The 13,846-nt window shown below is 41.6% G+C and overlaps 4 protein-coding genes across 4 annotated transcripts; all 4 read right to left on the reverse strand.

The window, feature by feature from the left end:
- Window positions 1-273: 273 nt before the first annotated feature.
- On the reverse strand, window positions 274-1,905 carry LOC138600585 (mucin-22-like; the record flags this gene model as incomplete). The annotated part of the gene is made up of 1 exon (XM_069672044.1): window positions 274-1,905. A coding segment is annotated over one exon (1,632 nt), but the record flags the coding sequence as incomplete, so codon positions are not given.
- Window positions 1,906-2,277: 372 nt separating this feature from the next.
- Window positions 2,278-2,754, reverse strand: LOC138600609 (integumentary mucin A.1-like; the record flags this gene model as incomplete). The annotated part of the gene is made up of 1 exon (XM_069672068.1): window positions 2,278-2,754. A coding segment is annotated over one exon (477 nt), but the record flags the coding sequence as incomplete, so codon positions are not given.
- Window positions 2,755-3,411: 657 nt separating this feature from the next.
- Window positions 3,412-6,138, reverse strand: LOC138600470 (mucin-22-like; the record flags this gene model as incomplete). Its single annotated transcript, XM_069671889.1, has 2 exons — window positions 3,412-4,295; window positions 5,199-6,138. Coding segments are annotated over 2 exons (1,824 nt in total), but the record flags the coding sequence as incomplete, so codon positions are not given.
- A 2,907-nt stretch (window positions 6,139-9,045) lies between these two features.
- Window positions 9,046-12,944, reverse strand: LOC138600471 (integumentary mucin A.1-like; the record flags this gene model as incomplete). The annotated part of the gene is made up of 2 exons (XM_069671890.1): window positions 12,938-12,944; window positions 9,046-9,623 (listed from the first exon to the last, which is right to left on the reverse strand). Coding segments are annotated over exons 1-2 (585 nt in total), but the record flags the coding sequence as incomplete, so codon positions are not given.
- Window positions 12,945-13,846: the final 902 nt, after the last annotated feature.

Raw genomic sequence — 13,846 nt, forward strand, 5'->3', positions numbered from 1 at the left:
TGTTCCTTCACCAGCTGTGGTATTTTCTGCTGACTTTGCAGCTGTCGTAGTTGGTACTGCAGTTGTTGTTGTTGTTGAAGTTGTTGTTGCTGCAGCACTTGTTGTTGGAACAGCTGTTGTTGTTGGAACAGCTGTGGTAGTTGTTGTAGCAGCTGTTTTTGTTCTTGAACCAGCAGTGGTTGTTGTTCCAGCAGCTGTTGTTGTTGTAGCAGATGTAGTTGTTGGAGCAGCTGTTGCAGTTGATATTTCGGTGGTTGTTGTTGAAGATGTAGTTGTTGGAGCAGTTGTTGTTGTTGATTTTGCAGTGGTTGTTGTTCCAGCAGCTGTTGTTGTTGCTGTAGCAGATGTAGTTGTTGGAGCAGTTTTTGTTTGTGCAGCTGTTGTTGTTGATTTTTCGGTGGTTGTTGTAGAAGTTGTAGTTGTTGGAGCAGTTGTTGTTGTTGATTTTTCAGTGGTTGTTGTTCCAGCAGCCGTTGTTGTTGTAGCAGATGTAGTTGTTGGAACAGTTGTTGTTTGTGCAGCTGTTGTACTTGATGTTTCGGTTGTTGTTGTAGAAGATGTAGTTGTTGGAGCAGTTGTTGTTGATTTTTCAGTGGTTGTTGTTCCAGCAGCTGTTGTTGTTGCTGTAGCAGATGTAGTTGTTGGAGCAGTTGTTGTTTGTGCAGCTGTTGTTGTTGATTTTTCGGTGGTTGTTGTAGAAGATGTAGTTGTTGGAGCAGTTGTTGTTGTTGATTTTTCAGTGGTTGTTGTTCCAGCAGCTGTTGTTGTTCCAGCAGCTGTTGTTGTTGTAGCAGATGTAGTTGTTGGAACAGTTGTTGTTGATTTTTCAGTGGTTGTTGTTCCAGCAGCTGTTGTTGTTGTTGTAGCAGATGTAGTTGTTGGAGCAGTTGTTGTTTGTGCAGTTGTTGTTGATATTTCGGTGGTTGTTGTAGAAGATGTAGTTGTTGGAGCAGTTGTTGTTGATTTTTGAGTGGTTGTTGTTCCAGCAGCTGTTGTTGTTCCAGCAGCTGTTGTTGTTGCTGTAGCAGATGTAGTTGTTGGAGCAGTTGTTGTTTGTGCAGTTGTTGTTGATTTTTCGGTGGTTGTTGTAGAAGATGTAGTTGTTGGAGCAGTTGTTGTTGATTTTTCAGTGGTTGTTGTTCCAGCAGCTGTTGTTGTTGCTGTAGCAGATGTAGTTGTTGGAGCAGTTGTTGTTTGTGCAGCTGTTGTTGTTGATTTTTCGGTGGCTGTTGTAGAAGATGTAGTTGTTGGAGCAGTTGTTGTTGTTGATTTTTCAGTGGTTGTTGTTCCAGCAGCCGTTGTTGTTGTAGCAGATGTAGTTGTTGGAACAGTTGTTGATTGTGCAGCTGTTGTTGTTGATGTTTCGGTGGTTGTTGTAGAAGATGTAGTTGTTGGAGCAGTTGTTGTTGATTTTTGAGTGGTTGTTGTTCCAGCAGCTGTTGTTGTTCCAGCAGCTGTTGTTGTTGTAGCAGATGTAGTTGTTGGAACAGTTGTTGTTTGTGCAGCTGTTGTTGATTTTTCGGTGTTTGTTGTAGAAGATGTAGTTGTTGGAGCAGTTGTTGTTGATTTTTGAGTGGTTGTTGTTCCAGCAGCTGTTGTTGTTCCAGCAGCTGTTGTTGTTGCTGTAGCAGATGTAGTTGTTGGAGCAGTTGTTGTTTGTGCAGTTGTTGTTGATTTTTCGGTGGTTGTTGTAGAAGATGTAGTTGTTGGAGCAGTTGTTGTTGATTTTTCAGTGGTTGTTGTTCCAGCAGCTGTTGTTGTTGCTGTAGCAGATGTAGTTGTTGGATCAGTTGTTGTTTGTGCAGCTGTTGTTGTTGATTTTTCGGTGGTTGTTGTAGAAGATGTAGTTGTTGGAGCAGTTGTTGTTGTTGATTTTTCAGTGGTTGTTGTTCCAGCAGCCGTTGTTGTTGTAGCAGATGTAGTTGTTGGAGCAGTTGATGTTTCTGCAGCTGTTGTTGTTGATGTTTCGGTGGTTATTGTAGAAGATGTAGTTGTTGGAACAGTTGTTGTTGGAGCAGTTGTTGTTTTTGATTTTTCATTGGTTGTTGTTCCAGCAGCCGTTGTTGTTGTAGCAGATGTAGTTGTTGGAACAGTTGTTTGTGCAGCTGCTGTTGTTGATGTTTCGGTGGTTATTGTAGAAGATGTAGTTGTTGGAACAGTTGTTGTTGGAGCAGTTGTTGTTGTTGATTTTTCATTGGTTGTTGTTCCAGCAGCTGCTGTTGTTGTAGCAGATGTAGTTTTTGGAGCAGCTGTTGTTGTTGATATTTCGGTGGTTGTTGTTGATGGTGCAGTTGTTGGAGCAGTTGTTGTTGATTTTTCAGTGGTTGTTGTTCCAGCAGCTGTTGTTGTTGCTGTAGCAGATGTAGTTGTTGGAGCAGTTGTTGTTTGTGCAGCTGTTGTTGTTGATTTTTCGGTGGTTGTTGTAGAAGATGTAGTTGTTGGAGCAGTTGTTGTTGTTGATTTTTCAGTGGTTGTTGTTCCAGCAGCCGTTGTTGTTGTAGCAGATGTAGTTGTTGGAACAGTTGTTGTTTGTGCAGCTGTTGTACTTGATGTTTCGGTTGTTGTTGTAGAAGATGTAGTTGTTGGAGCAGTTGTTGTTGATTTTTCAGTGGTTGTTGTTCCAGCAGCTGTTGTTGTTGTTGTAGCAGATGTAGTTGTTGGAGCAGTTGTTGTTTGTGCAGCTGTTGTTGATGTTTCAGTGGTTGTTGTAGAAGATGTAGTTGTTGGAGCAGTTGTTGTTGTTGACTTTTCAGTGGTTGTTATTCCAGCAGTTGCTGTTGTTGTTGAAACAGATGTAGTTGTTTCTGCAACAGTGGTTGTTTTTGGTTGTGCAGTGGTTGTTGCCAAAGTAGTTGTTCCTTCACCAGCTGTTGTATTTTCTGCTGACTTTGCTGCTGTCGTAGTTGGTACTGCAGTTGTTGTTGTTGTTGAAGTTGTTGTTGCTGCAGCACTTGTTGTTGGAACAGCTGTTGTTGTTGGAACAGCTGTGGTAGTTGTTGTAGCAGCTGTTTTTATTCTTGAACCAGCTGTGGTTGTTGGAGCAGTGGTTGTTGTCCTAGCAGCTGCTGTTGTTGTAGCAGATGCAGTTTTTGGAGCAGCTGTTGTAGTTGATGTTTCAGTGGTTGTTGGAGCAATTGTTGTTGTTGGAACAGTTGTTGTTGATTTTTCAGTGGTTCTTGTTCCAGCAGCTGTTGTTGTTGCTGTAGCAGATGTAGTTGTTGGAGCAGTTGTTGTTTGTGCAGCTGTTGTTGTTGATTTTTCGGTGGTTGTAGTAGAAGAAGTAGTTGTTGGAGAGGTTGTTGTTTGTGCAGCTGTTGTACTTGATGTTTCGGTTGTTGTTGTAGAAGATGTAGTTGTTGGAGCAGTTGTTGTTGTTGATTTTTCATTGGTTGTTGTTCCAGCAGCCGTTGTTGTTGTAGCAGATGTAGTTGTTGGAACAGTTGTTGTTTGTGCAGTTGTTGTTGATTTGTCGGTGGTTGTTGTAGAAGATATAGTTGTTGGAGCAGTTGTTGTTGATTTTTCGGTGGTTGTTGTTCCAGCAGCTGTTGTTGTTGCTATAGCAGATGTAGTTGTTGGAGCAGTTGTTGTTGATTTTTCAGTGGTTGTTGTTCCAGCAGCTGTTGTTGTTGTAGAAGATGTAGTTGTTGGAACAGTTGTTGTTGGAGCAGTTGTTGTTGTTGATTTTTCATTGGTTGTTGTTCCAGCAGCCGTTGTTGTTGTAGCAGATGTAGTTGTTGGAACAGTTGTTTGTGCAGTTGTTGTTGATTTTTCGGTGGTTGTTGTAGAAGATGTAGTTGTTGGAGCAGTTGTTGTTGATTTTTCAGTGGTTGTTGTTCCAGCAGCTGTTGTTGTTGTAGAAGATGTAGTTGTTGGAGCAGTTGTTGTTGTTGATTTTTCAGTGGTTGTTGTTCCAGCAGCCGTTGTTGTTGTAGCAGATGTAGTTGTTGGAACAGTTGTTGTTTGTGCAGCTGTTGTTGTTGATGTTTCGGTGGTTATTGTAGAAGATGTAGTTGTTGGAGCAGTTGTTGTTGATTTTTCAGTGGTTGTTGTTACAGCAGCTGTTGTTGTTGCTGTAGCAGATGTAGTTGTTGGAGCAGTTGTTGTTTGTGCAGTTGTTGTTGATTTTTCAGTGGTTGTTGTTCCAGCAGCCTTTGTTGTTGTAGCAGATGTAGTTGTTGGAACAGTTGTTGTTTGTGCAGCTGTTGTTGTTGATGTTTCGGTGGTTATTGTAGAAGATGTAATTGTTGGAGCATTTGTTGTAGTTGATATTTCAGTGGTTGTTTTTCCAGCAGCAGCTGTTGTTGTTGAAGCAGATGTAGTTGTTTCTGCAACGGTGGTTGTTTTTGGTTGTGGAGTTGTTGTTGCCAAAGTAGTTCTTTCACCAGCTTTTGTATTTTCTGCTGACTTTGCAGCTGTCATAGGTGGTACTGCAGTTGTTGTTGTTGTAGAAGATGTAGTTGTTGGAACAGTTGTTGTTGGAGCAGTTGTTGTTGTTGATTTTTCATTGGTTGTTGTTCCAGCAGCCGTTGTTGTTGTAGCAGATGTAATTGTTGGAACAGTTGTTTGTGCAGTTGTTGTTGATTTTTCGGTGGTTGTTGTAGAAGATGTAGTTGTTGGAGCAGTTGTTGTTGATTTTTCAGTGGTTGTTGTTCCAGCAGCTGTTGTTGTTGTAGAAGATGTAGTTGTTGGAGCAGTTGTTGTTGTTGATTTTTCAGTGGTTGTTGTTCCAGCAGCCGTTGTTGTTGTAGCAGATGTAGTTGTTGGAACAGTTGTTGTTTGTGCAGCTGTTGTTGTTGATGTTTCGGTGGTTATTGTAGAAGATGTAGTTGTTGGAGCAGTTGTTGTTGATTTTTCAGTGGTTGTTGTTACAGCAGCTGTTGTTGTTGCTGTAGCAGATGTAGTTGTTGGAGCAGTTGTTGTTTGTGCAGTTGTTGTTGATTTTTCAGTGGTTGTTGTTCCAGCAGCCTTTGTTGTTGTAGCAGATGTAGTTGTTGGAACAGTTGTTGTTTGTGCAGCTGTTGTTGTTGATGTTTCGGTGGTTATTGTAGAAGATGTAATTGTTGGAGCATTTGTTGTAGTTGATATTTCAGTGGTTGTTTTTCCAGCAGCAGCTGTTGTTGTTGAAGCAGATGTAGTTGTTTCTGCAACGGTGGTTGTTTTTGGTTGTGGAGTTGTTGTTGCCAAAGTAGTTCTTTCACCAGCTTTTGTATTTTCTGCTGACTTTGCAGCTGTCATAGTTAGTACTGCAGTTGTTGTTGTTGTTGAAGTTGTTGTTGCTGCAGCACTTGTAGTTGGAACAGCTGTTGTTGTTGGAGCAGCTGTGGTAGTTGTTGTAGCAGCTGTTTTTGTTCTCGAACCAGCTGTGGTTGTTGGAGTAGTTGTTATTGTTCCAGCAGCTGTTGTTGTTGTAGCAGATGTAGTTGTTGGAGCAGCTGTTGTAGTTGACGTTTCAGTGGTTATTGGAGCAATTGTTGTTGTTGATTTTGCAGTGGTTGTTGTTCCAGCAGCTGTTGTTGTTGTAGCAGATGTAGTTGTTGGAGCAGCTGTTGTAGTTGATGTTTCAGTGGTTATTGGAGCAATTGTTGTTGTTGATTTTGCAGTGGTTGTTGTTCCAGCAGCTGTTGTTGTTGCTGTAGCAGATGTAGTTGTTGGAGCAGTTGTTGTTTGTGCAGCTGTTGTTGATGTTTCGGTTGTTGTTGTAGAAGATGTAGTTGTTGGAGCAGTTGTTGTTGATTTTTCAGTGGTTGTTGTTCCAGCAGCTGTTGTTGTTGCTGTAGCAGATGTAGTTGTTGGAGCAGTTGTTGTTTGTGCAGTTGTTGTTGATTTTTCAGTGGTTGTTGTTCCAGCAGCCATTGTTGTTGTAGCAGATGTAGTTGTTGGAACAGTTGTTGTTTGTGCAGCTGTTGTTGTTGATTTTTCGGTGGTTGTTGTAGCAGATGTAGTTGTTGGAGCAGTTGTTGTTGTTGATTTTTCAGTGGTTGTTGTTCCAGCAGCCGTTGTTGTTGTAGCAGATGTAGTTGTTGGAACAGTTGTTGTTTGTGCAGCTGTTGTACTTGATGTTTCAGTTGTTGTTGTAGAAGATGTAGTTGTTGGAGCAGTTGTTGTTGATTTTTCAGTGGTTGTTGTTCCAGCAGCTGTTGTTGTTGCTGCAGCACTTGTAGTTGGAACAGCTGTTGTTGTTGGAGCAGCTGTGGTAGTTGTTGTAGCAGCTGTTTTTGTTCTCGAACCAGCTGTGGTTGTTGGAGTAGTTGTTGTTGTTCCAGCAGCTGTTGTTGTTGTAGCAGATGTAGTTGTTGGAGCAGCTGTTGTAGTTGACGTTTCAGTGGTTATTGGAGCAATTGTTGTTGTTGATTTTGCAGTGGTAGTTGTTGTAGCAGCTGTTTTTGTTCTTGAACCACCTGTGGTTGTTGGAGCAGTGGTTGTTGTTCCAGCAGCTGTTGTAGTTGTAGAAGATGTAGTTGTTGGATCAGCTGTTGTAGTTGATGTTTCAGCTGTTGTTGTTCCAGCAGCTGTTGTTATTGCAGAAGATGTAGTTGTTGGAGCAGTTGTTGTTGTTGATTTTTCAGTGGTTGTTGTTCCAGCAGCTGCTGTTGTTGTTGAAGCAGATGTAATTGTTTCTGCAACGGTGGTTGTTTTTGGTTGTGCAGTGGTTGTTGCCAAAGTAGTTGTTCTTTCACCAGCTTTTGTATTTTCTGCTGACTTTGCAGCTGTCGTAGTTGGTACTGTAGTTGTTGTTGTAGTTGAAGTTGTTGTTGCTGCAGCACTTGTTGTTGGGACAGCTGTTGTTTTTGGAGCAGCTGTGGTAGTTGTTGTAGTAGCTGTTGTTGTTTTAGCAGATGTAGTTGTTGGAGCAGCTGTTGTAGTTGATATTTCGGTGGTTGTTGTTGAAGATGTAGATGTTGGAGCAGTTGTTGTTGTTGATTTTTCAGTGGTTGTTGTTCCAGCAGCTGTTGTTGTTGTAGCAGATGTAGTTGTTGGAACAGATGTTGTTTGTGCAGCTGTTCTACTTGATGTTTCGGTGGTTGTTGTCAAAGATGTAGTTGTTGGAGCAGTTGTTGTTGATTTTTCAGTGGTTGTTGTTCCAGCAGCTGTTGTTGTTGTTGTAGCAGATGTAGTTGTTGGAGCAGTTGTTTTTGTAGCAGATGTTGTTATTTTAGCAGCTGTTGGAGTTGATGTTTCGGTGGTTGTTGTTGAAGATGTAGTTGTTGTAGCAGATGTAGTGGTTGGAACAGCTGTTGTAGTTGATGTTTCAGTGGTTGTTGGAGCAATTGTTGTTGTTGGAGCAGTTTTTGTTGTTAATTTTTCAGTGGTATTTGTTCCAGCAGCTGTTGTTTTTGTAGAAGATGTACTTGTTGGAACAGTTGTTGTTTGTGCAGCTGTTGTAGTTGATGTTTCGGTGGTTGTTGTCAAAGATGTAGTTGTTGGAGCAGTTGTTGTTGATTTTTCAGTGGTTGTTGTTCCAGCAGCTGTTGTTGTTACTGTAGCAGATGTAGTTGTTGGAGCAGTTGTTGTTTGTGCAGTTCTTGTTGATTTTTCTGTGGTTGTTGTAGAAGATGTAGGTGTTGGAGCAGTTGTTGTTGATTTTTCAGTGGTTGTTGCTCCAGCAGCCGTTGTTGTTGTAGCAGATGTAGTTGTTGGAACAGTTGTTGTTTGTGCAGCAGTTGTTGTTGATGTTTCGGTGGTTGTTGTAGAAGATGTAATTGTTGGAGCAGTTGTTGTTGTTGATGTTTCAGTGGTTGTTGGAGCAATTGTTGTTGTTGATTTTGCAGTGGTTGTTGTTCCAGCAGCTGTTGTTGTTGTAGAAGATGTAGTTGTTGGAGCAGTTGTTGTTGTTGATTTTTCAGTGGTTGTTGTTCCAGCAGCTGCTGTTGTTGTTGAAGCAGATGTAATTGTTTCTCCAACGGTGGTTGTTTTTGGTTGTTCAGTGGTTGTTGCCAAAGTAGTTGTTCTTTCACCAGCTTTTGTATTTTCTGCTGTTTTTGCAGCTGTCGTAGTTGGTACTGTAGTTGTTGTTGTTGTTGTTGAAGTTGTTGTTGCTGCAGCACTTGTTGTTGGGACAGCTGTTGTTGTTGGAGCAGCTGTGGTAGTTGTTGTATTAGCTGTTGTTGTTGTAGCAGATGTAGTTGTTGGAGCAGTTGTTGTTTGTGCAGCTGTTGTTGTTGATGTTTCGGTGGTTGTTTTTCCAGCAGCTGTTGTTGTTGTAGCAGATGTAGTTGTTGGAACAGTTGTTGTTTGTGCAGCTGTTGTACTTGATTTTTCGGTGGTTGTTGTCAAAGATGTAGTTGTTGGAGCAGTTGTTGTTGATTTTTCAGTGGTTGTTGTTCCAGCAGCTGTTGTTGTTGTTGTAGCAGATGTAGTTGTTGGAGCAGTTGTTGTTTGTGCAGCTGTTGTTGTTGATGTTTCGGTGGTTGTTGTAGAAGATGTTGTTGTTGGAGCAGTTGTTGTTGTTGATTTTTCAGTGGTTGTTTTTCCAGCAGCTGCTGTTGTTGTTGAAGCAGATGTAGTTGTTTCTGCAACGGTGGTTGTTTTTGGTTGTGCAGTGGTTGTTGCCAAAGTAGTTGTTCTTTCACCAGCTTTTGTATTTTCCGCTGACTTTGCAGCTGTCGTAGATGGTACTGCAGTTGTTGTTGAAGATGTAGTTGTTGGAGCAGTTGTTGTTGTTGATTTTTCAGTGGTTGTTGTTCCAGCAGCTGTTGTTGTTGTAGCAGATGTAGTTGTTGGAACAGTTGTTGTTTGTGCAGCTGTTGTAGTTGATTTTTCAGTGGTTGTCGTTCCAGCAGCTGCTGTTGTTGTTGAAGCAGATGTAGTTGTTGGAGCAGCTGTTGTAGTCGATGTTTCAGTGGTTGTTGGAGCAATTGTTGTTGTTGATTTTTCAGTGGTTGTTGTTCCAGCAGCTGTTGTTGTTGTAGCAGATGTAGTTGTTGGAACAGTTGTTGATTGTGCAGCTGTCGTACTTGATGTTTCGGTGGTTGTTGTCAAAGATGTAGTTGTTGGAGCAGTTGTTGTTGTTGATTTTTCAGTGGTTGTTGTTTCAGCAGCTGTTGTTGTTGTAGCAGATGTAGTTGTTGGAGTTGATGTTTCGGTGGTTGTTGTTGAAGATGTAGTTGTTGGAGCAGTTGTTGTTGTTGATTTTTCAGTGGTTGTTGTTCCAGCAGCTGTTGTTGTTGTTGTAGCAGATGTAGTTGTTGGAACAGTTGTTGTTTGTGCAGCTGTTGTAGTTGATGTTTCGGTGGTTGTTGGAGCAGTTGTTGTTGTTGTAGCAGATGTAATTGATGGAGCAGCTGTTGTAGTCGATGTTTCAGTGGTTGTTGGAGCAGTTGTTGTTGTTGATTTTTCAGTGGTTGTTGTTCCAGCAGCCGTTGTTGTTGTAGCAGATGTAGTTGTTGGAACAGTTGTTGTTTGTGCAGCTGTTGTAGTTGATGTTTCGGTGGTTGTTGTCAAAGATGCAGTTGTTGGAGTAGTTGTTGTTGATTTTTCAGTGGTTGTTGTTCCAGCAGCTGTTGTTGTTGTTGTAGCAGAAGTAGTTGTTGGAGCAGTTGTTGTTTGTGCAGTTGTTGTTGTTGATTTTTCAGTGGTTGTCGTTCCAGCAGCTGCTGTTGTTGTTGAAGCAGATGTAGTTGTTTCTGCAACAGTGGTTGTTTTTGGTTGTGCAGTGGTTGTTGCCAACGTAGTTGTTCTTTCACCAGCTTTTGTATTTTCTGCTGACTTTGCAGCTGTCGTAGTTGGTACTGCAGTTGTTGTTGTTGTTGTTGAAGTTGTTGTTGCTGCAGCACTTGTTGTTGGAACAGCTGTTGTTGTTGGAGCAGCTGTGGTAGTTGTTGTAGCAGCTGTTGTTGTTGTTGTAGCAGATGTAGTTGTTGGAGCAGTTGTTTTTGTAGCAGATGTAGTTTTTGGAGCAAATGTTGGAGTTGATGTTTCGGTGGTTGTTGTTGAAGATGTAGTTGTTGTAGCAGATGTAGTTGTTGGAACAGCTGTTGTAGTTGATGTTTCAGTGGTTGTTGGAGCAATTGTTGTTGTTGGAGCAGTTTTTGTTGTTAATTTTTCAGTGGTATTTGTTCCAGCAGCTGTTATTGTTGTAGAAGATGTAATTGTTGGAGCAGCTGTTGTAGTTGATGTTTCAGCTGTTGTTGTTCCAGCAGCTGTTGTTGTAGAAGATGTAGTTGTTGGAGCAGTTGTTGTTGTTGATTTTTCAGTGGTTGTTGTAGCGGATGTAGTTGTTGTAGCAGATGTAGTTGTTGGAGCAGTTGTTGTTTGTTCAGCTGTTGTTGTTGATGTTTCGGTGGTTGTTGTAGAAGATGTAATTGTTGGAGCAGTTGTTGTTGTTGATTTTTCAGTGGTTGTTTTTCCAGCAGCTGCTGTTGTTGTTGAAGCAGATGTAGTTGTTTCTGCAACGGTGGTTGTTTTTGGTTGTGCAGTTGTTGTTGCCAAAGTAGTTGTTATTTCACCAGCTTTTGTATTTTCTGCTGACTTTGCAGCTGTCGTAGTTGGTACTGCAGTTGTTGTTGTTGTTGAAGTTGTTGTTGCTGCAGCACTTGTAGTTGGAACAGCTGTTGTTGTTGGAGCAGCTGTGGTAGTTGTTGTACCAGCTGTTTTTGTTCTTGAACCACCTGTGGTTGTTGGAGCAGTGGCTGTTGTTCCAGCAGCTGTTGTTGTTGTAGCAGATGTAGTTGTTGGAGCAGCTGTTGTAGTTGATGTTTCAGTGGTTGTTGGAGCAATTGTTGTTGTTGATTTTGCAGTGGTTGTTGTTCCAGCAGCTGTTGTTGTTGTAGCAGATGTAGTTGTTGGAGCAGCTGTTGTAGTTGATGTTTCACTGGTTGTTGGAGCAATTGTTGTTGTTGATTTTGCAGTGGTTGTTGTTCCAGCAGCTGTTGTTGTTGTTGTAGCAGATGTAGTTGTTGGAGCAGTTGTTTTTGTAGCAGATGTAGTTTTTGGAGCAAATGTTGGAGTTGATGTTTCGGTGGTTGTTGTTGAAGATGTAGTTGTTGTAGCAGATGTAGTTGTTGGAACAGCTGTTGTAGTTGATGTTTCAGTGGTTGTTGGAGCAATTGTTGTTGTTGGAGCAGTTTTTGTTGTTAATTTTTCAGTGGTATTTATTCCAGCAGCTGTTGTTGTTGTAGAAGATGTAGTTGTTGGAACAGTTGTTGTTTGTGCAGCTGTTGTTGTTGATGTTTCGGTGGTTGTTGTTGAAGATGTAGTTGTTGGAGCAGTTGTTGATTTTTCAGTGGTTGTTTTTCCAGCAGCTGCTGTTGTTGTTGAAGCAGATGTAGTTGTTTCTGCAACGGTGGTTGTTTTTGGTTGTGCAGTGGTTGTTGCCAAAGTAGTTGTTATTTCACCAGCTTTTGTATTTTCTGCTGACTTTGCAGCTGTCGTAGTTGGTACTGTAGTTGTTGTTGTAGTTGAAGTTGTTGTTGCTGCAGCACTTGTTGTTGGGACAGCTGTTGTTGTTGGAGCAGCTGTGGTAGTTGTTGTTTCAGTGGTTGTTGGAGCAATTGTTGTTGTTGATTTTGCAGTGGTTGTTGTTCCAGCAGCTGTTGTTGTTGGAGCAGCTGTGGTAGTTGTTGTATTAGCTGTTGTTGATGTAGCAGATGTAGTTGTTGGAGCAGCTGTTGTAGTTGATATTTCGGTGGATGTTGTTGAAGATGTAGTTGTTGGAGCAGTTTTTGTTGTTAATTTTTCAGTGGTTGTTTTTCCAGCAGCTGTTGTTGTTGATGTTTCGGTGGTTGTTGTCAAAGATGTAGTTGTTGGAGCAGTTGTTGATTTTTCAGTGGTTTTTGTTCCAGCAGCTGTTGTTGTTGTTGTAGCAGATGTAGTTGTTGGAACAGATGTTGTTTGTGCAGCTGTTGTTGTTGATGTCTCGGTGGTTGTTGTAGAAGATGTAATTGTTGGAGCAGTTGTTGTTGTTGATTTTTCAGTGGTTGTTGTTCCAGCAGCTGCTGTTGTTGTTGAAGCAGATGTAGTTGTTTCTGCAACGGTGGTTGTTTTTGGTTGTGCAGTGGTTGTTTCCAAAGTATTTGTTCTTTCACCAGCTTTTGTATTTTCTGCTGACTTTGCAGCTGTCGTAGTTGGTACTGCAGTTGTTGTTGTTGTTGAAGTTGTTGTTGCTGCAGCACTTGTAGTTGGAACAGCTGTTGTTGTTGGAGCAGCTGTGGTAGTTGTTGTAGCAGCTGTTTTTGTTCTTGAACCAGCTGTGGTTGTTGGAGCAGTGGTTGTTGTTCCAGCAGCTGTTGTTGTTGTAGCAGATGTAGTTGTTGGAGCAGCTGTTGTAGTTGATGTTTTAGTGGTTGTTGGAGCAATTGTTGTTGTTGGAACAGTTGTTGTTTGTGCAGCTGTTGTTGTTGATGTTTCGGTGGTTGTTTTTCCAGCAGCTGTTGTTGTTGTAGCAGATGTAGTTGTTGGAACAGTTGTTGTTTGTGCAGCTGTTGTACTTGATGTTTCGGTGGTTGTTGTCAAAGATGTAGTTGTTGGAACAGTTGTTGTTGATTTTTCAGTGGTTGTTGTTCCAGCAGCTGTTGTTGTTGTTGTAGCAGATGTAGTTGTTGGAGCAGTTGTTGTTTGTGCAGCTGTTGTTGTTGATGTTTCGGTGGTTGTTGTAGAAGATGTAGTTGTTGGAGCAGTTGTTGTTGTTGATTTTTCAGTGGTTGTTTTTCCTGCAGCTGCTGTTGTTGTTGAAGCAGATGTAGTTGTTGTTGTAGCAGATGTAGTTGTTGGAGCAGTTGTTGTTTGTGCAGCTGTTGTTGTTGATGTTTCGGTGGTTGTTGTAGAAGATGTAGTTGTTGGAGCAGTTGTTGTTGTTGATTTTTCAGTGGTTGATTTTCCTGCAGCTGCTGTTGTTGTTGAAGCAGATGTAGTTGTTTCTGCAACGGTGGTTGTTTTTGGTTGTGCAGTGGTTGTTGCCAAAGTAGTTGTTCTTTCACCAGCTTTTGTATTTTCCGCTGACTTTGCATCTGTCGTAGTTGGTACTGCAGTTGTTGTTGGAGCAGCTGTTGGAGTTGATGTTTCGGCAGTTGTTGTTGAAGATGTAGTTGTTGGAGCAGTTGTTGTTGTTGATTTTTCAGTGGTTGTTGTTCCAGCAGCTGTTGTTGTTGTAGCAGATGTAGTTGTTGGAACAGTTGTTGTTTGTGCAGCTGTTGCAGTTGATGTTTCGGTGGTTGTTGTCAAAGATGCAGTGGTTGGAGCAGTTGTTGTTGATTTTTCAGTGGTTGTTGTTCCAGCAGCTGTTGTTGTTGTTGTAGCAGATGTAGTTGTTGGAGCAGTTGTTGTTTGTGCAGTTGTTGTTGTTGATTTTTCAGTGGTTGTCGTTCCAGCAGCTGCTGTTGTTGTTGAAGCATATGTAGTTGTTTCTGCAACAGTGGTTGTTTTTGGTTGTGCAGTGGTTGTTGCCAACGTAGTTGTTCTTTCACCAGCTTTTGTATTTTCTGCTGACTTTGCAGCTGTCGTAGTTGGTACTGCAGTTGTTGTTGTTGTTGAAGTTGTTGTTGCTGCAGCACTTGTTGTTGGAACAGCTGTTGTTGTTGGAGCAGCTGTGGTAGTTGTTGTAGCAGCTGTTTTTGTTCTTGAACCAGCTGTGGTTGTTGGAGCAGTGGTTGTTGTTCCAGCCGCTGCTGCTGTTGTAGCAGATGTAGTTGTTGGAGCAGCTGTTGTAGTCGATGTTTCAGTGGTTGTTGGAGCAATTGTTGTTGTTGATTTTTCAGTGGTTGTTGTTCCAGCAGCTGTTGTTGTTGTAGCAGATGTAGTTGTTGGAGTTGATGTTTCGGTGGTTGTTGTTGAAGATGTAGTTGTTGGAGCAGTTGTTGTTGTTGATTTTTCAGTGGTTGTTGTTCCAGCAGCTGCTGTTGTTGTTGAAGCA

This window comes from Semicossyphus pulcher, unplaced genomic scaffold (genome assembly GCF_022749685.1).
Source record: "Semicossyphus pulcher isolate SPU_LCO1_2020_fin unplaced genomic scaffold, fSemPul1.0.p SCAF_21, whole genome shotgun sequence".
NCBI classification, from domain to species: Eukaryota; Metazoa; Chordata; class Actinopteri; order Labriformes; family Labridae; genus Semicossyphus; species Semicossyphus pulcher.